The 21,765-nt window shown below is 43.5% G+C and overlaps 1 protein-coding gene across 3 annotated transcripts in view; it reads left to right on the plus strand.

Annotated features, from left to right (window-relative positions):
- NMU (neuromedin U) overlaps positions 1-21,765 on the plus strand; it is a 31,175-nt gene that overhangs the window by 5,348 nt on the left and 4,062 nt on the right. Inside the window, exons 3-7 of one of the 3 annotated variants that reach the window (XM_053253841.1) lie at positions 956-1,003; positions 1,113-1,172; positions 4,207-4,236; positions 4,337-4,387; positions 8,250-8,324. In XM_053253841.1, coding sequence (XP_053109816.1) covers positions 956-1,003; positions 1,113-1,172; positions 4,207-4,236; positions 4,337-4,387; positions 8,250-8,324 — 264 coding nt within the window. The remainder of the gene's footprint in view (positions 1-955; positions 1,004-1,112; positions 1,173-4,206; positions 4,237-4,336; positions 4,388-8,249; positions 8,325-21,765) is intronic. The other 2 variants (XM_053253843.1, XM_053253842.1) reach the window with 2 other exon arrangements.

A 21,765-nucleotide genomic window follows, 5' to 3' on the forward strand; every position in this document is an offset into this window, starting at 1 on the left:
CACTGTCACAGGAAGGCCAACCACAGATGTGGAAGAAGAACAAAGGGGGAAGAATGTGAGGTCCAGGGAAGCATTAGCTTTCAGATGGGATTGGAAATCACCTTTTCAGGGTCTGATGTGGCGTTTGCAGGTGAGGATTCACCACCACTTTTAAAGCAGATGTCTCAAAAAGCAAATGTGTGTGACACATGTCAAACACCAAGAGTCAGGGTGGGCACAAGCTCACAACTATTCCAACAAGAAATACCATTTCCTGTGGGTAAAACATTACCTCTCATGGCTGAGTATATCACAAAATACGTAGCAACACCAAAACTACATCAATGAACCAACAAAAGCTCTATACAGGGGAGTGAACTATATACCTGGAAGCCTTCCAAGAGTTTATAAATATTTGGGTATATATTTGATATAATATATTTGATATAATTTTTCATTGGGGAACAGTGGGGTACAAAGGTTCTTCTCTAAGTTCCATAGAATGGGATGCAACAGATGCAATCAACTTGACATACTAGTATGCTGTATACATTCTCACCATCAGCCCTCTAGTGTACCACACTAGAGCTCTAGGTCAGTCCTCTTACTCATAGCCATGCAATCAGCTTGTCAGACCTCCTAACTGGTGACTTTGTTCACACAGACCTGTATGAGTAAGATCAACACATCAGTTGGTACTGCACCTGATGCCAAAATGTCTGCACCTGATGCCAAAATGTCTTGAATTTACTCTGAGTTGTTGTTGTTTCCTGAAGTTCTATTGCAGCCTTGTGTGGGAGCTCCTTTCCAGGAATGGATCTCGTGTTATTGGGCTCTGCCTTCTGAACGGAGGAGTTAACCCTTCATGACTGTCATCTTAACACTGAAAAGAATGGAACCTCAGAGAAACCCTAACTTCCTTTCCCCTTTTTTATTAAATCTCTTGCTGTGTCTGCTCTCTTGTCGATATTTACAGATCAATGATGTCTGTTCTGCTTACCTGGCCAGAGATACTCAGCCTCAGGTCAGTCCTCTTTAAAAAAAAAAAAAAAATTCAAATTCTGTACATTTGTCAAGGCAGGTGCTTTCACTTTAGTAATTACATCTCTGAAACTCTGTTTTATTGCCTTTAGTCATCTAGTGCATTGGAGGAACTTTGCTTTATGGTTCTGGGACTCCTACAGAAAACTCAGGTAATGGCAGTTAACATTAGGTTTTATTTCTAAAACATGATTGCCGGCAGCAGACATCCGCTGAATGAAGCACCAGCACTCCATGAGAAGTGCTGCTGGGCACTTTCCAGATTACAGGCTGATCAGCAGTAAAATGCTTCGGTTTGGTAGTATCATTTTGGAAACATAAATAGCTTTCACAACCCTCCTACAACAGGAAAATACAGCTATTTTTTGCAATGCACATGCAACTTTGTAGGACTAAAATGCAAGGATAAAATCCAAAATAAGGCATCGGAAATGTGAACAGCACCTTGCTGACAGCACAGGCACTGCGATGTCAAAACACAGGCAGTATGGAATCTCACTTAATGGACATGTAGTGACACTGTTGTAGTGTGTAAGCTGGAAAGCGCCCTGTTGCTGCTGCACTGCAGACTAAGGCCATTCCTCTATTGGTTTTTGTGTGGCAGGGGAGTGGTTTTTGCTGATCTATCCTCCCTGGAAATGCCCAATGTGACACGGAAGTAGGTTCCTGAGCTGCATAACCCTCAAGGACCTACTTCCAGGTCTGTTTCCCAGAACACTTCTGGGAAAGGGAGATTGGCAAAAACTGTCTCCCTGTGTGCTCATGTGCTATGTTTCTCTGGAATGCAGCATCTGTGCAACAACGCTTCTCACAATAGTCAGTGTAACTTGCACAGTGCAATCATTATCTATGCAGTTAGTCAATTGTGATACAGTTTTCAGCCATGAGAGACCATATTACTCCATTGCTGATGGAGTTACACTGGCTGCCAATAGGTTTCTGGGCAAAATAAAAAGTGCTAGTTATAACTTATAAAGCCCTAAACGACTTAGGCCCTGGGTATTTAAGAGAGCGTCTTCTTCACTATGAGCCCAACCGCCCATTGAGGTCATCTGTGGAGGTCCATCTCCAGTTACCGCCAACCCATCTGATGGCTACACAGAGATGGGCCTTCTTGATTGCTGCCCCAATATTGTGGAATGCACTCCCCACTAAGATACGATCCTCCCCATCTCTGGCAATTTTTTAAAAACATCTTAAAACCCATCTTTTTAACCAAGCTTTCTCAGCCTTTTAAAATTTGTTGGTTTTAATTTTGTGATTGATTTTAAATTGTTGAATTGTTCTAACTTTTTATATGTGTTTTAATTGTTTTATGTTAACCTCCCAGAGATGAAAGTTTGGGCGGTATATATATGGAATGAATAAATAAATAAATGTGGATTTCATGTTTAGAAAAGCAAGTTTCTAGCCCTTGTGGTTGCAAATATAGGCAAGAGAGTATATAGGCAATGCTTACCATGCAGAGGAGTGGCTGAATAAGTTATAGTAAGCAGAGTTTAGCTATAAACTCATATACAACATAATGAGCTGCATGCAGAATAAGCAAAAATGCAAATATTGCATGGAAAACTCTGCTTCTCTTACCTAGAATTTGGGTAGCGTTGGCACAGCATACTTTTCAAAGGGAAGAAGGCTTATGAGATCACCAAGCTGTGTGTCTGTGTACGCCTCTAACTTTTGCATTTACAGTCTGACATCTATTTGCCAATTTGTCATATTGTTTCAAGTTGGCAGCTACTCAACATATAGGCAACCCTCCCCCCCCATCACATGTGTAACCCATGAGCTGATAGTCTGATAAAAATCCAAATTTACAGAAAATTGAAGGTGGTCCTGGTTAGAGTCACCATGTAAAAAGAAGTGGAAAGTAGTTTCTTTTCGTTCTATGCAGAACTACTTGTGTTTTTGGAATCATGGAGTACTTGGAACCAGTACAATCTTCACCTTGTAACTGCTATTGCAGTGGTACAACTGCCGGAGACAAAGTTGTATCATCACTTTTCTGCTGGAGAAAAGTTGTGCCATCATCCAGCCATCAGATACTGCCAGAAACTGAAAATGAGAATGGTGTAAAGATTACACCAATAAGAGCATAAAATGCACATAAATATTGGCAATGGTTTAATAGTATAGAGGTCTGCCACAAAACACATTATGTAACATAATTGTGGTGTTAAAGCTTCCACATTCCACAAACTGAAACTTATGAACCAACTTATGAAAAAAGCAAAGGGCACTAATGTAATATGGAGAGGAAATGACTCGGGGGTGGCTGGAATCTGTAAATAGGTAGGTTACATTGGCAATTCCAAAGATTTTTTTTTTCCAAGTAGCAGTTACCACCGGTACATCTGGTGGTGACTCGGAACCAGGCCTTTTCTGTACCTGCTCCTGGTCTATGGAATAGACTCCTGGCAGATATCCGCAGTTTAGGCTCGCTGTCAGCCTTTAAGAGAGCCCTAAAAACTTATTTGTTTGGCCTGGCCTTCCAAGGTTTGTAAAGTGTTGCTTTCTAAAAGTATTTTAATTGGATTTAAATGGTTTTAATTGTTTTTGAATTGTTTTTATATTGTTTTTAGCAAAATGTTTTCAATTGTGTGTTTTTATGTCTTTTAAAAGTTGTTGTACACCACCCAGAGCCTCTAGATGGGGCAGTTTATAAATGTAATAAATAAATAAATATGTACACAGTAAGGTTGTTCTCACAACCATTGTTGGTGGAGCTGGAGGGAGGGGAAACAGATTGCACCTACCTTCCCCCCGCAGACGACTGTCATTCCTCTTAGGCCGTGCCGCTCACACAAGTCATGCTGCAGGGACGTCACGGTCACCTGGAGGGCAGGCAAATGAAGCCTGGACTCCAGAAATCCCACAATGCACCACACGAGTGTGGTACATTGGGGGATTTTCCCGCTGTCGGGTGCTCTAGCCTTCCGGTTCTATGAATGCTTTGGCTGTAGGCAGTCTGAGCGTTCATACGACTGGGGTAGAAGGGCATGCTCACTCGCGCCCTTCTATCTCAATATAAGCCCAGGTTAAAAAGGGGGGGGGCTATCCCAATGAAGAGCTACCCTGCCTGGGTAGGGCTGCTTGTGTGCATGCCCTCAGTGTTTCCTCCCAAAAAAATTATCTGTGCTCTGTGCTGCTCTGTTAAAATGTCTGTGACAATTACTATTTCCACAGGAATTAGATGAAAAAGAAAACACCAAAAGAGTAAGTTTATTTCATCTGTATCTTTTATTTTTACATTTGTCTAGAAAGTCATAGCCCATTTTGTATCAAAATAAAATCTACTTTTAATTTCTTTGAACAGTTCTTATTTCATTATTCTAAGACTCATGACACAGGCAACTCAGACACCATGGTAAGTTGATCTGCCCCTTTCCCTATGAGTAAACCTACAATTGTACTTAAAAAGAAGATGACATTATTTCTTGGAATGTATCCTTCAGTACCTCTTCTGGGAAGTGCCAAACTGGCTTGGGCGCTGGCATTTGAGCCGGCTCGATGTGGTTAGGAGTCACTCCCTTAAGGAGCTCCTTACCTGCTCCACCCTGCCACTTTTCTGGGCATGGCACCTGGTCCCCAACCAGCCACGTGCGGGGCTGCTGCACAGTTCCCTGCTGGCTCTGCATGGCATCGGCATGCACACCATGTGCAAACCGATGCTGTGTGGAGGCTGCAGGGAACAGTGCCACAGCCCCGCATGGCTGGTTGGGGACTGGGTGCTGCATCCAGAAAAGGTGTGGGGAGGAGCAGGTAAGGAGCTCCTTATCAGCTCCTTAAGGGAACTGCTCCCCGCCCCCCAGCACTGTTCCCTCTAAGGAATGCGCACATGCTCACGCTAGGGATGTGCACGGAACTGTGGGGGGAAGGCTCGAAGGCAGTGGGGGTGCTGCTTTAAGAAGGGGGGAGGGTGTACTTTCCTCTCCTGACACTTCCCCCCCAAAAGCCCATTGGGGCGGCAGCATACCTTCCTGTTGCCCCTGTGGTCTGGATATGACATGCCAGTGCACACAGGTGCATTGGAGACTTCCGGTCATATCCAGACAATGGGGGCAACAGGGTGGCAGAGAAGTATGCTGCTGCCCTGATGGGCTTTGAAAAAAAATGGACACCGACAGGGGGGAAAGTGGAGGAAGGGGTAAGAGCACCCTCCCCCACTCTTAAAGTTAGAGACCCCACCACCATCGAACCGGCAGAACCGTCGGCTCTTCGAACTGGTTCAGAGGCCCATAAAGGGCCTCCAGACCGGTTCTGTGCATATCCCTAGTGCACACTCACAAGTTTTGGATGTCCGCTCAGTTCAATTTAGATCCCGCTCAGGTTGAATCAGGAAAGTCCTGTTCTGAATGCACATATGTGCACATATACTGCTGCCCAGAACAAAACTGATTCAGCACAGAGATTAAAAAAATTAGAGGGACCACTGCCCCCCAGCCTGTGCATGAGCTGTCCGTGCACATCTCTAGCAGCTATGTTTGAATGCCAGTGATTCAAAACCTAGGAAAACATATATGTTAACACAATTAGGAAGGAAATGGATGAAGAATATCTTTGCTATGAACTAAAGATGTGTCTGGAATCTAAATGTTTAAAGTCCATACTACAGATGGATATCCATAAAGCAAATTATTGTATTCTAAAATATCATAGAACTATATTGGTTCATATTAGTTCAGGATTAAGCTATAGATGTGGTTACATTATATTCTGTAATAAAGATTTCTTTGAAAGCCATAGGGTTATAGTAACCACAGGACGTTACTTATTTTGGTTTCATCGTAAAGACATAATAACCAGATATTGTAAAGGATACTGTGACATCTAGATTTATTCATGTCTCCCTTTTTAAAGTGCATTGAAACACAATTTATTTGTTATATGTATACATTTGTGTCTTCATCATACATCTAACTCTAGCAGTAGTATAACCTTACTATTTATTTCATAACATACCGGTAATAAGGTTGCCCTTACAATCATAACAGGCGGGGGAGTGGGGAGGCAGGATTGAATCTACCTTTCCCCCAGCCGATCAAGGCACTCCTCTTCAGTGCACCATCACAGCAGCGCAGATCACTGGAGGCCAGGAAAACGAGTCATAGCCTCCAGGAATCCCATAATGCATCGTGCAATGGGCGTGGTGCATTGGTGGATCCCCCCGAGTCAGGTGCTCTAGGTGCCCAACTCTCTGCACTCGGGCTGCACACAGCCTGAGCACAAACGTGATCTTGACCCTGGGGTTGAGGGCACCCTCACCCCTTCTAATCCTGTTTAAGGGCTGGGGTTAAAAGTCAGGCGAGCGGGGGCGGAAGCACTGGAATCGGGAGCAATCCTGGCGCTCTGCACGAGCTGCCTAACCCAGGCTGGGCTGCTCGTGTGAATAGCCTCAATCTGTGTTGCATGCTTGTTCCTTCTATTTAAGATGTCTTGTTCTAATGGGCAACAGAATGAATCATTGTCTGAAGTCTAGCATAATATTAGGATTTTAAACATCTAGATAGGAATTGTATCATTGCTAAAAGCAATACACCTGCTGTGCGTTGCCAATTACCTTGGTGGCTGCACTTTGATAGCTGTGTTGTGACTTAAGATCAATGTTGAGTTCCTATTGAGTTTGTATGTTCCATGATGTTCTCCTTTCTGCAGCCTTTGTCATGTTTATATACTATTGGAAGTGCAAGAAAATGAGAAAAGATGCATTAAATAAAATGGGCTTTTGGTTGGGTAGAATCTGAACTTTGGATATTTTGCTTTGGTGCAATATACAGACAATTATGCAGTCCCACCTTTGGGAATAATGCTTGTGCCATCTTATGCACTTATGTTGCATGAAACGTTTAATGACAAAAAATGCATATTGTATGCACAATAAACTTAAGCCACATGCCCTTACCACTATCAGTCCATTTAGAACACTGTTAAGTGCTCCACCACACATGCAGAGTGCCTAGTCTTTCTTGTGACTGAGACTTGTGGAGCAACAGAGGTTTAATCTTGACGTTACCTCAGAGGGAAAGCAATAGAGTAGAATGTACACAAAGAGTAAAGATGGAGAAAAACAAAGAGCTAAGAATTGAAGAGGCCAGGAATTCATTTCGTTATCAGTGGTTGGATACCAATTGCTCATTTTAAGTAGTAAAGAACCACCAAAAGCTACTTTGGTTGTGCCCCTCCTAATTATTGTGATATATTAAAGAGACAAAACCTGAGTTTATTTTTATTTTATTTTTATTTTTACATTTATATCCCGCTCTTCCTCCAGGGAGCCCAGAGCAGTGTACTACATACTTGAGTTTCTCCTCACAACGACCCTGTGAAGTAGGTTAGGCTGAGAGAGACGTGACTGGCCCAGAGTCACCCAGCTAGTATCATGGCTGAATGGGGATTTGAACTTGGGTCTCCCCGGTCCTAGTCCAGCACTCTAACCACTACACCATGCTGCCATTTTGCCTCGTTGCGAGCCCTTAATCTGCATTCTTCTTTTGTAGTGTGTCTGGTACTGTGAAGAGGGTGCTCTGAAGCTTCTCTGAAAGGGTGGCATATAAATCAGGGTTGGTTAAGTGGGATCAAAGGAGCACTGCTCCTTGATTAATGGTATTTCTTTCTTGTGAGTGATGACTAAGGATCATATTGTTGGCTCTTCCTGCTCTGGGTCTTTCAAATTCTCCTGTCTGAAGACCTCAGGATTTGCTCCTTCTGATAAGGGAGTCTGGCGATATTTTTCTCATGTTGTATTGGTAGAGCTTGTGGTATTAGTTGGGACATGACCATCACTGGCTTTTCCCAACTAGTACATCCTTGTCAAATTTGAAATTAATCACAGGCACAAGACACTCTAACACAGGGATTCTCAAACTTGGGTCCTCAGATGTTACTGGACTTCAACTCCCATAATCCCCAGCCTCAGTGGCCTTTGGTTGGGGATTATGGAAGTTGAAGTCCAATAACACCTGAGGACCCAACTTTGAGAATCACTGCTCTAACACTATGATTTCCATCATGGAAGAAAATTATTGTGCATATCCACGAAGGAAATGGCAACATCAGCAGCAGCCCTAGGAATGTCTAATGTGGTCACACAAATGTCTTCCATCCTTTGCTTTGCATGACCTATCCATGAATCAGTGTTGCAGTAAAGGGTTTTTTGTTTGTTTTTTGTTTTTACATCATGAGGCCAGGATTTCATTGTTGTTTATGTGTCTATATTCATATCCTCTCAGTCGTCTGTCCTGCATCCTTTGCTGCAACTTGTTCCCCAACTGCATGAGAGGAGACTGAAGAGATACAAAGAGGACGTATGTAACTTTTAAATTATGCATGGTAGTGTGTTCCTTCATGTTGCCTTATTTCTTCATAAAAATGCCCTATTCTTGATCATTTTTCTTAAGTCACAAGAATGCACTTTTCACTTAAGTATGGGATTATTCTGTATGCCTTTTTTCTTCAGGTGTGTGTGTTTATATGGAGAGAGAGAGATTTCCAAAGCATCCTTTTTATTAAAATTAATATAAGAGATATTTGTATATGTAAAGAACTGTAATATCTTTCCTTATAAAAGATTACATTTGTTGTGCTCTCCTGGCTGAAAAATGAAATATTTTAATAATTCTGACCAAAGGACTGGTCCTATTGTTGTTATGCACACAGTTTCTAGATGTTGTATGTAGAGTAAGAAATGACAGACTTTTGCCAGTTTAGAGTCCTAATGACACAATAAAGAAGAAAAAGAGATGAAGAGGGGAAAGGAAAACAACCCAGACTTACAAGTTACCTGTCTGTCTATAGAGGGAGAGGGAGAAAGAGAGGCACCTTTTTAAAGTGGTGATTCTCTTTACTGAGTAGGGGGAGAGCAGCTGGCCCTATCCAACCCTAGCACATCATCCATCCAGTGGCTGTTGTTGGAGTCTATCTTATGTTTGTTTTTAGATTGTGAACCCTTTTGGGGCAGGGAGCCATCTATATTTGTTTTTTATTTCTCTATGTAAACTGCTTTTAGAACTTCTGTTGAAAAGTGGGAAAAACCACAACCACTGGATGGATAATGTGCTAGGGCTGGATAGGGCCATTTGCTCTCTGCCTACTCAGTAAAGAGAATAACCACTTTAAAAAGATGCCTCTTTGTTCTGTTAGCAGGGGATCATTACATAATGACTAAGTGGAACAAGGATGACCTAGGAGACCATTCAGAGGAGAAGAGCCAAATGGCTTGATTCCAGCCAAACCAAAGGAGTGAGCTTTATTGCTCCACCTCTTTATTGTTAAGAATATGTATATACCACTTTTCAACAAGAAGTTCACAAAATGGTATATATAGCAGGCAAAATGAATAGATGGTTCCCTGCCTCTCAGAGAAGAACTCGCAGTCTCAAAAGACACCAGAAACAGCATCTGGAGGAACTAAATAGAGACAGTTGCTCTTATCCTGCTAAATTTAAAAAGTAACTCTTTGTCCAGTTAGCTCTTCCCCCTCTGTTGCAACTATGCAGAATTCTCATTTCTAAACTGCCCAGAGCACGATTGCACTAGAGGGGTGTGATATAAATACTTTCAATAAATAATAGGGAAAGCCCTGGCAGAGAAGGAGCCAAATGACATTTGGTCCCAGCCAAGCTCTCACCTTTTCTACTGTGTTGGTACAACAGACTGTAGTTGGTACAGTCTGTGTTGGTACAACAGACTGTAGGATCAGGCTTAAGATTCTGGCACCACAGCTGCACCAGAAACATCTGGTTTCCTTTAGTCTGTGCTTCCACCAGACCTCTGGCCCAAGAGTAGCATTCCTATTATTGTATGAATGTCTTGGGCAGTGGAAGAGGCAGATTCTAGTAGCAACTGGAGCAGGAACCAATCTCCTCCTGCTGCCTATATGTGAGATTTGTGAGTGATCTGTATCCTTGACTCATCATACTGGTCATCTGCTAGGGAGGAAAGCACCATCTGGAAGTGACCTGAATTGCCTCTAAGCATGGTAATGATCCATTTATAGATATAAAAAAGAATGAAGTCAAGTTTTTAAATAAACACTGATTTGTCATCATCCTTTCAGTTTCTTGCACTAATTGGACTTTTGTACGAAAAGTTACCAGATTTCCTTGAAGCAATATTCTGACTTCAAAGAAGATTCTATCACAGGCTCCATAGGGAGCAATCAGTAGTATCTGGCAGAGCGTTGGACTATGTAGAGATTGTTTTTTAAGATCATGGGTTTCACCAAGGAAGAACTTTAGCATATACTTCTGACAAATTTATGTAAGTTGTTCTTCCCAGTCAATTAGTTTCAAATATCTCATCTTCATTTCCAAGGCATTCAGCACTATATTTTGTGTAGAAAAGGCCAGCAGTTGAAAATTAAAATTAATTGTAATTTTTAAAGCAAAATAACCAGTGGACTGATTTTATATCAAAGCAATCTAAATCACTAAGAAAATAACTGATTTAAATAATTGATTTGAATTGAGTTTTGTGTTTTGTGACTCATGCACTTCCTGAACAGTGACTACTAATTTGTTGTATAACAAAACATAGTTTGCAACTAAATATAACCTTTATATTGGGGCGATTCTCACGACCAACAGAAATCAGGTTAGGAGAGCCTAGTCCGATTTTTGTTGGTTGTAAGAACCACTGGGCTCGCAGCCGAGCCCGGTGGTTCTTGAGCGGGTAACCCGCTCGAGAACCCCTGCTAAAAAGCAGGTTTGCGGAGCGAGCGCTCCAGAAAACCTGCTCTTTAGGCTCGTGAGTAGCCGCAGTGTGGCTTTACGCTGCACCTACTCATGAGTAGACTCCTGGCCAGGAGGCTTAAAAGCAGCCTCCCAGCTCAGGGGTCTCCCCAGTATGCCCTGCGCACTTGCGCAGGGCATACTGGGGCTTGCAGGGGCTGCGCAGCCCCCACTCCCCCACACCCCACTGGCTCTGTCTCGGAGCCGGCCATCATGTGCGTGGCCGATTCAGCCACCCAGGGCTCCCTGCCCGCTCGTCTGCGGGGAGAGCGGGCTTAGTCCGCTCTCCCCGCAGTTCTAACAAAAGCAGGCTCACGTATCGTGAGACCCGCCTCATTGTCTAAGAGGGTAATCTAAACTTTTCAAACTGAAGCCAACCGTTCTTTTTTGTTACGTAATTACATCTCCTTAGAGATAATTTTGATGCTCTGTAGTCATGCAAGGACACTAAGCACAATTACTTGAAGATATGGATTGCAATCCTGCATGGAGTTAGGTGTACTTGATTGTGGGCCAAGTGTTCAGAATTTTCTAAAAGCAAGGTAGAAATTACTGAGCAAATTGGAGTTTCTTCAGAAGATGGAGAGTAAATGCCAATAGGCTAGGAAATGGCAGACAACAGCCCAGCGTGGCTCCTGGCAGCAGCTCGGCCGCAAGCCTGCTTATGGAGCCCACCGATGAACCCGGGTTTGGGGCACAAGAGCGCCTGAAAACCGGGTTACAGAATTGTGTGTCACCACAGCGCAGCTCCGTGCCGCAGCGACTCATGAGTAGCCCCCCAACAGGAAGGCTACAACGGTGTCGGGAGGCTCTCCAGAATGCTCCGTGCACTCGTGCGGGCCATTCTGGGACTTCTGGGGGCAACCGGCTCCGTAATGGATCCAGTAATTGCCTGGGCAGCTGATCCGGCCACCCAGAGAGGGCTCCCTGCTCATCTGTGGGGAGACTGCTCTCCCCACAAACCCCCTTTAGGCTCTCCACACTACTCGTGTGGAGAGCCTTATTGGCTGACATCCTATTAAATTTACTAGAGCAAGTCCTATTGAAATTTAGTAATCTAAAGGACTCCTGAGTACTACTACTAAGTAATTTAGTCAGGATATCAGCCACTGTGTTTGTCTCCTCAGAGACAATCAGAGAAATCCTTCCTGTGAATAAGAAACAAAGATGAGTGCCCAACATTTCGAATCCTGAGGAGGATCTCTCCCAGAGTACAGCATGTCTCTGCAGAAGCTGCTTTCAATGGAGAGTGGGAGTGTGGTTTACGAGTGCATCAGTATGGACTTGTTGGTTCTCCTTTGGGTGCTGTAGCTGCATATAGCACCCATGGTTTGCCTAACTTCTGAACAAGGCTATGGAGTGTTCATAAATGTTCTAACTGCACAGGAGAACTGTCAGTGGTAGAAAGTTAAGTAAAAGTGCAGGTTCTATGAGAGAAGTAAAAGTTGAGTTTAGCTGCAAAATGCCTTTCACAGCTTTTAAGGATAGAAAAGGCTGTGTGCTATGGCAGAAAACGGAGGGTGGAGGCAAGTGTGCAGTCTTGTTAAGGAGTCAAAGGCTGAGCACATGAGTGAAAAGGGAACCCACCAGCAATGTAGCTGAAAGAAAGGGCTGGCATGATGCAGTGGCCAGAGTGTTGGATTAGGACTGAAGAGGCACAAGTTCAAATCCCCATTCAGCTGTGAAACTCACTGGGGCACTGGGCCAGTCACATCTCTCTCAGTCTAACCTACCTCACAGGGTTGTTGTGAGGATAACCATAAACATAACTCTGGGCTCCTTGAAGGAAGAGAACAGGATATAAATAAATAAGGGGACAAAGTAGGCAGTGAGATGAGATGCAGGGACCTGAGTGACAGATTGCGGAGGAAATACCGTATTTTACGGACTATAAGACGCTACGGACTATAAGATGCACCTTAATTTTAATCCAGTTTTTCAGAGTTTTAACATATTAAACTGTTAAAACATATAAGACGCTCCTGAATTTTGGCGGATATTTTTCGAGGAAAAAAGCGAGTCTTATAGTCCATAAAATACGGTAAGCACTTGGGGAAAGAGCAACCAAGAAAATATGGCCAAGGAAAGCAGGGGCTAAGGAGAGAGAGATCCCACAGACCCTAGGAACAGTAGGAGCTCTTTGCTGAGGGCAGCCAGTGGAGCTTGGAGGCCATAGTTGGCCCGGGGCAGCAAGACCAAAGGCAGTAGGGATGCTGACTTTCACAAGTTCCTAAATGAGACTAAGACATATTTATTCACCCAAGCTTTTAATTAGATTTATAGTTTTAATACTTTTAATGTTGGGTTTAAAATGATTTTAAAATTAATGGTTTTAATGTTTAAATGATTTTAATTATAAACCACCCACAGATGCAAGTTTTGGGCAGTATGGAGATATGTTAAATAAAACAAACAAACAAATAAATAAAATGTCAAATAACTGCAGATTATGTCATAGTGTATCCATTTCAAAGATGCTTCTCATTGGTTAAACTTCAAATGAGTTCTCTATTAAAATCCTTTCCCTTCTTCCTCTGTTTTAAGAACATCAGATTCAGTTAGTATCCCATGAGATACTGAAAAAGATAACTAAATTGAACTATCCAATAACTAGTAACTTGCCTAAAGGGCAAAAAGAGAGAGATAAGAACAAAAAGAATTTGTATGTGACCTACTAATAAATATTTCATAAGATTAACTTCCTTTGACACATTTGAAATGAAAAAAGATGTGAGCAACCAATGCATACTTAACTTCAGACTGTGATGATATCAGAAATTTGTTTCGAAGAGACCTTCAGTCATGTGCAAGATAGGAAAGAAAACTGCCTAGCAGAAAGGCTAAAACTGTAATATGATAACAACATATTCATCAGAGTAAAGAGAAATAAAACAGAATCTGGGCAGATTCCTTTAAAAAACAACAACATCCTGTTACACAATAAAGACATGGTTAAAAATGTTATAGAAGAAAAATTTGTAGCATACTTTTTAGAAAATAGGAAGGTATGTAAAATGTACTGTATTTTGAAATTCCTTTGCTAATTTGAATGCCAGCTATTTTATATTGCATAATCTGTGAGACTATAAAAATATTCCTGTTTTTGCCCTTTAGATAATATCTTTGAATTTCACTTTCTACTTGGAATTATGAAATATAGAGTGTACACTGCTTAACTGTACAGTACTGTGTTAACTTCTTCCTGGGAATCTTTGGGCTTATATCACAGAGGGCTCATTCAGATGTAATACTTGTTCGTTCTAGAATCTTAACCACCATTGGGAGCCTCAGCTTGCTTCAGGAATGCATGTTCCCTCTTCCCACCTGTCCTTGGGATCAGTACATCTTATCTCTGGTTAAGAGAAACACTGGCACCAGTATTTACAGTGGTTTCCATTGTGACAAGAACTCCCAGAAGGAAGTATCTTTGTAAACAGCAGCTGTGGGAGCCCCTGCAACTGCTACTTACAAAAAAAAAAACCTGTAGGGAGAAACAATGAGGCGGTTCCCACAATCAGTGGGTCAAAATGGGGTTAGCAGGAAGAGCGTGCTTGGCCCACTCTACCCACAGACAACCCGTCAGTTGGCTGTGGGTGGCCGAACCAGCCGCCCACACGACTGCCAGCTCCGTTATGGAGCCAGCGGGGGCTGGGACTTCGGAGGCCGTATGGCCCCCGGAAGCTCCAGCATGCCCTCTGCAAGCACACAGGGCATGCTGCAGAGACCCCCGAGCTGGGAGGTTGCTTTTCAGCCTGCCGGTCAGGGGTCTACTCATGAGTAGCTGCGCCATGGCCCGGTTTAAGGGGCGGGCTACCTGTGAGGGCCTGCGAGCCTGGTGGTTTACACGAGCAGCAAAAATTGGGCTAGGCTCTCCTAACCTGATTTTTGCTGCTCATGGGAATAGCCTCAGTGTGTTTAAAGTCACCACTGGCTTGGTCCTGTTCCCATTTTGTTTGCTGTGGGAAAACCTGGTGTGTGTTCAGTAAACACAACTGTTGTATTAAATATAGAGCAATTTTGTCACTTACTAAGAATTGCTACTTCACCCTGCACAGTTCCTAAAACCTTTCATGTCAAGATGGAAGCAGGAGACTTGAGTAACTATTTTATAAAAGTGATCTGTTGACCAGGTTGGTCCAAAATAAACCTGAACTCGTCCATGATTTGATCGTGAATGAAGGGGCCAACCTGGTATGTATTACTGAGACTGGGTTGGGGGAGGCTAGTAGTCTAGTTTGGTCCCAGCTTCTTCCTCCAGGATATTCTATAGAGGAGCAGGTGAGGGGATGTGGGCAGGGAGGTGGAGTGGCTGTGGTCTATAAGGATAACATCTCCCTTACCAGGGTCCCTGTTAGGGTATCAGACCATATTGAATGTGTGTACTTGAGTTTGGGGACCAGGGATAGATTGGGACTTCTGTTAGTGTACCGATCGCCCCGCTGCCCAGAGGAATCCCTTACTGAGCTCACGGACTTCATTGCGGAACTCGCGTTGGAGTCTCCTAGACACTTGGTGCTGGGGGACTTTAATGTTCATTTCGGGACCCATCTGTCCGGGGCAGCTGAGGAGTTCATAGCGGCCATGACAACTATGGGCCTATCCCAAGTGGTCTCTGGACCGACACATATTGCAGGTCACACGCTTGATTTGGTCTTTTACTCTGATCAGGGTGGTCCATAGGTGGGGACTCTGTCCCCATTGTCATGGACAGACCACCATCTGGTTAAGGTTGGACTTACAACCACTTCCCACCACTGCAGAGTTAGGGGCCTATTAGAATGGTTTGCCTGAAGAGGTTATTGGATCCAGTAAGATTCCAAGAAGCCTTGGAGGGATTTAATGTTGGCTCTGCTGGTGATCCTGTTGATGCCCTGGTTGAGAATTGGAACAACATGCTCACCAGACACGATTGCTCCCAAGCGTCCCCTCCGACCCATTTCAAAATTGGCCCCTTGGTATATGGAAGATCTACGGGGACTGAAGCGGCAAGGTAGGTGACTGGAGCGCAAGTGGAGAGAGACTCGACTTGAATCCGATAGATTGTGACATAGAGCACATTTAAAGATTTGTGGTAAAGAGGTGGTTCTTTTCTGCTCGTATTGCCTCTGTGAGTTCACGTCCTGCTGAGTTGTTCAGGATTGTGAGGGGACTAATATCTGCTCCCACTCCCTTGAACTAGGATTTGGAGTAATCAGTCATCCACTGTGATGTGTTTAAAGAGTTTTTCGCAGATAAAATCTCTCAGATTCTGGCCAACCTAGATGGAGACTCCACAGTTAATTTGATATCTGAACTGGAGGTTCCCAACAACTCCTCTTATGTGATTCGACTGGATCGGTTTCAGTTTGTGACTCCTGAGGATGTGGACAAGCTGCTTGGAGCAGTGAGGCCTACCATTTGTTCTCTTGACCCTTGTCCAACATGGCTTGTTTGATCTAGCAGGGAGGCTGTTGTAGGAGGCCTGGTGGAAATCATAAATGCTTCTCTGAGGGAGGGCAGGATGCCTCCTTGTCTTAAGGAGGCAATGATTAGACCTCTTCTAAAGAAGTCTGCATTAGATCCCTCAGAGTTGAGCAATTATAGGCCTGTTTCCAACCTTCCATGGCTGGGCAAGGTAATTGAGAGGGTGGTGGCCTCTCAGCTCCAGGCGGTCTTGGAGAAAACTGATGATCTAGACCCATTTCAAACTGGTTTTTGGGCAGGCTATGGGGTGGAGACTGCCTTGGTTGGCCTGATGAATCATCTCCAATTGTGAATTGACAGAGGAAGAGTGACTCTGTTTGTCCCTTTAGATCTCTCGGTGGATTTCGATAATATCGACCATAGTATCCTTCTGGAATGTCTGAGGGTGTTGGGGGTGGAAGGCACTGTCTTACAGTGGTTCCGCTCCTACCTATCAGATAGATTCCAGATGGTGCCGATTGGAGATTGTTGCTCTTCAAAATCTGAGCTTAAGTATGGTGTCCCTCAAGGCTCCGTACTTTCCCGAGTGCTTTTTAACATCTACATGAAACCGCTGGGAGAGATCATCAGGGGATTTGGAGCTGGGTGTTACCAGTACGCTGATGACACCCAGATCTACTTTTCAACTTCTTCAGGAGCTGGCATATCCTCCCTAAATGCCTTCCTGGAAACAGGAATGGGCTGCATGAGGGAGATTAAACTGAAGCTGAATCCAGATAAGACGGACATACTTATTGTGCAGGGTCAGAACTCTAGAAACGATTTTGATCTACGTGTTCTAGATGGGGTCACACTTCCCCAAAAGGAACAGGTTCGCAGTCTGGGAGTACTTCTGGATTCACACCTGTCTCTGGTTTCTCAGGTTGAGGCGGTGGCCAGGGGTGCTTTCTATCAGCTCCAGCTGATACGCCAGCTGCACCCATTTCTCAAGATCAATGACTTCAAAACAGTGGTACATCTGTTGGTAATCTCAAGACTTGACTTCTATAATGCACTCTACGTGGGGCTGTCTTTGTACATAGTCTGGAAACTTCAGCTGGTACAGAATGCGGCAGCCAGGTTGGTCTCTGGGTCATCTCGGAGACCATGTTACTCCTTTACTGATAGAGACACTGGCTGCCAATAAGTTGCCAGACAAAATACAAAGTGCTAGTTATACCCATTGTCTTGCTAATAAAGCCGTAAACTGCTTCGGCTCTGGGTATTTAAGAGAGCATCTTCTTCACTACAAGCCCCACCACCCATTGAGGTCATCTGAGGAGGTCCGTCTCCAGTTACCGCCGCGCTAACTCATTTGGTGGCTACACAGACTGACGGGCCTTCTCAGTCACTGCCCTGAGACTGTGGAATGTGCTCCTTGCTGGGATTCAATCCTCCCCATCTCTAGCAATTAAAAAAAACCACTTGAAAACCCAAGCTTCAAGTGTTCAACTGAACACTTTTCGCCCAATCTTCCTCAGCTTCCTAAATTTTTAGGTTTTAATTTCTGCTTTATTTTTAAATTTTTAAATTGTTTTTAGTTTTTGTATATGTTTTTAACTTGTTTTATCCTATTGTTAACCGCCCAGAGATGAAAGTTTGGGGCGGTGTACAAATTTGATTGATTGATTGATTGATTGATTAAATAAATAAATGTCTAGAACCTGCAGAATGGCCAAATTCAACTCATCATCAACTTGCAAACAGGCTGAAAGCAACTTTGGGTTGGAAGTGACACTTGAGACACTAAAGACATATTGGGAAAGGGAGAGAGCTGCCACCCTAATTGAGAACTACTGTAGTTGTTCAGTGCTGTCTGCTGAACAGGCATATCTCCTAGTTGTTCAAATAAAGAAAGCCAGCCCCACCTCCTCACCCAGTGCATAACAAGTGCAAAGTAACTGAACACCAAGACTGAATGGGACCTGTTGGGGTTCTTAGAAGGTATATAGTAAACTATAAAAGGTATATTCTGTAAACCTCAGCAAATGCTGGTTTACACAGGTTAAACTATTACTTTTGTACCAAGAACATACAGAGGCGAGTCTCATGATCAGTGAGACTCACCGAAATGAGGTCTGCAGGAAGAGCAGGCTTAGCCCACTCTCCCCACAGACGATCACCCACGGAGCCCTGGACAGCTGAATCGGCTGCCCACATGACTGATGGCTCCGTCACAGAGCCGGCAGGGGCTGGGCGACCCCCGGAAATTCCAGGATGCCCCGCACAAGGATGCGGGGCATCCTGGAGAGACCCCCAGGGCCAGGAAGCTTGTTTCAGCCTCCCAGTGGGGTCTCCTCATGTGTTGCCACGGTGCGGAGCCGTGCCGCTGCAATACACGAGGAAAAAAGCAGGGTTAGCGGAGTGCTCACTCCACTAACCCCGTTTAAGGGGAGGGGTATTTGCGCAGGTCACCTGCTTTTGAGAAACCGGGCTCGTGTTCAAGCCCTGTGGTTCTCACACTTGGCTGAAATCGGGCTAGGCTCCCTACGCCCGATTTTGGCCAATCGTGAGAATCGTCTCAGAAATTTGCTGGAGGAGGTGGACTCTGTGAGGTGATTCTTACGATTGGCCAAAATTGGGCTAAGGGAGCCTAGCCTGATTTTGGCCGAGTGTGAGAACCACCGGGCTCACAGGCAAGCCTGGTTTCTCCAAAGCGAGTGACCCGCTGAAAAACCCCTCCCCTTAAACGGGGTTAGCAGAGCGAACACTCCGCTAACCCTGTTTTTTTAAATCATGTATTGCTGCAGCACAGCTCCACGGTGTGGCAACACATGGGGAGACCCCCACTGGGAGGCTGGAACAACCCTCCCAGCCCTGGGGGTCTCTCCAGGATGCACGCAGGGCATCCTGGAACTTCCGGGGGCTGTGCAGTCCCTGATCCCCACAGCCCCTGCCGGCCCATGACAGAGCCAGCAGTTGTGTGGACGGCCGATCTGGCCACCCAGGGCTCCACAGGCGATTGTCTGCGGGGAGAGCGGGCTAAGCCCACTCTCCCCGCAGACTTCATTTTGGTGAGTCTCACTGATCATGAGACTTGCTTCTGTATCTAGCAACTGGAAGGAAGAGGAAGGAGGTATCAGACTTGTTCCAGGCAATCCCTGTCCATTAGGCGATCCCTGTTGCTAGACCTGACAGTGCTTACTGGTGGGTGGGTGGGTGGAGTGGTAGTGCTTTGTTCATAGCAGCAGTATTGCAGCTTTGTGATGTGCTCTGTTTCCTGGATTGAGCCCATAACATTGGCCGTTTATTTGGGATTTTAGCTATTATTGTACAGGAGACTCTCATTATCTGCAGTTTTGTGGATCGCGGTTTCATGAGAACCAGTTTCTTTATTTGTGGCATGGAATTAGGCAGTTTTCACCTACCCGCAGTTCCTGAGTGGCTGGAAAGACTTCTGATGCCATTTCTAGTTGCCATTTTGAAGCATAGAGCCATTTTGTGGCTTTTATTTGTTACAAAAAATTAATTGAAAAATAAAAGATTTAGGGGTATTTGGGGGGCATCCTGGAGAACAAAGTACTGTGCTCTTATACCCTTATTTCTGTGCCCTTCCTGCTTTTTTGACACTTTTTTTAGAGTAAGGAACTTAACCCCTGGATTCCCATAGTAGGTATGGTTTCTTTATTTGTGGTTTCCACATTCACACTAATTGGCAGGAACAGAACCCCCGTGAATAAAGAGGGCCTCCTGTGTTCAGTTTTATTTTTGTGATTACAACTCTAAATTCTACACACTATCCAAGCAACAAACAATACATTCTTGAGAACTCAGCAGTTCTACTTTATCTCTAAATAAATGTTATCTCCTTTTACTTTTTCTCTTATAATTATTTTCCTCATTTTTGTATCTAAGAATTTTTTTTGCCAATTTTATAAATAGATCATTTAATATTTTTTACTAAAAAAGATGCTGGAGAGAGTTGGGGTGTTTCTCATTCCATAATTACACAAGTCCAGTATTCCACGGATGTGTATTTGTTCTCTTTCAGTTTGTTTGTTTCATTATCTCTGCAGCTTTCTGTACCATTGCCAAACAGTCATCAAAAGCAGAACGTTTCTATTTTTCCAGCTAGCCACAATGCAAATCCAGACAGCACATAATAATGAATTCATAATTCTCTCCAGTGGCTGACATCCTGCTTGAATTTACTTGAGGAAGTCCTATTGAAATTAAAGGACAAGTTAGGCATGCCTAACTTGTTCTATTGGACTTCCTCAAGTTAACTTAAGCAGGATGCCAGTCAGATTTTTTTATACAGCCAGGAACTTTATAACAATCCCTCTGTTATACATAAATTTGAAGGGGGCATAGCTTGATTAATTCACAATTTAGGAAATTTTGGTCTGTATTATAAGCGAATTGTAATACTGTACTATATTCATCTGGGCCAAAACTTTGTAAAAGGATCTCTAATCTTGGATGCTCCGATAAGGGTCCTTGAAGGCTATAAAGCATCTAAAATCTAAATAAAAATGAAAATGTGCGAAAGTATCTTATCTTTTAGCTATACTACAAATACCACACACGCACTTCAACACAGGGTTGTGCATTTAAAGCTATTGAAATTTGCCACTGTGTTGTGATGTTATATCTTTAAGTGTGTTTGTATTGTGACATATCCCAGTAGCTAGTGCCCCATAAGTTCAACAGCGGAGGTCCCGTTGCAGTTGCCACCAGCTCGGTTGGTGGTGACTCAAAATCAGGCTTTTTCTTGGGTTGCCCTGAGACTTTGGAATGCAGTCCCTTACATAATTAGGTATCTGAAGACAACCTGTGTAAAAAAGGCTTTTTAGTCTACAGTTTTGAGTTTGAGTTCTTTATACTTTAAATCAGTTTAATTATGTTAATGTTTTGTTTGTGATTTAAATAAGTTACCAAGTTACCCCTGCTAACTTGGAAAAGAGGCACCTTTTAACATGGTGATTCTCTTTATTTAGCAGGGGGAGAGTAACTGGCCCTATCCACCCGTAGCACTGTACTTCCAGTGACTGTTGCTGGTGTCTATCTTATGTTTCTTTTTAGATTGTGAGTCCTTTGGGGACAGAGATTCATCTTATTTATTTATTATTTCTCTGTGTAAACCGCCCTGAGCCATTTTTTGAAGGGCGGTATAGAAATGGAACGAATTAGATAGATAAGATAGATAGATAGATTGTAAACCACCCAGAGATTTTAATATGAGGTGGTATAGAAATGGGTTAAAATGAATAAGGTTGTATTTGTGCCTACTAAGCAATTATAGCTTTGTTTCACTTGAATATTATAATTCCGTCTTCAAATCAGGAACTTTATAGTTTCAGAAGAAGTAACACCCTTGCCACAAAGGAAAATACTAGTAGTTTACCTATTGTAGAAATAAAGCCACTGCATTATTTTACGTTACACAGTGGTAAATGCACAGTCATTCTCATTATAGGAAGAAACTCCACATTTGTTACAGTACACAGATGCAAGTAAATGCATAGTTGTGTGCAAGCACTGGAAGAATCTGCGGCCTGATACCTCATACTCCTTGTCATTTTTTAAAGGAAAAAACCCCTTATAATATATTGCCTCATTATATTGTTGCTCA

This window comes from Hemicordylus capensis, chromosome 5 (genome assembly GCF_027244095.1).
Source record: "Hemicordylus capensis ecotype Gifberg chromosome 5, rHemCap1.1.pri, whole genome shotgun sequence".
In the NCBI taxonomy this organism is placed as follows: Eukaryota; Metazoa; Chordata; class Lepidosauria; order Squamata; family Cordylidae; genus Hemicordylus; species Hemicordylus capensis.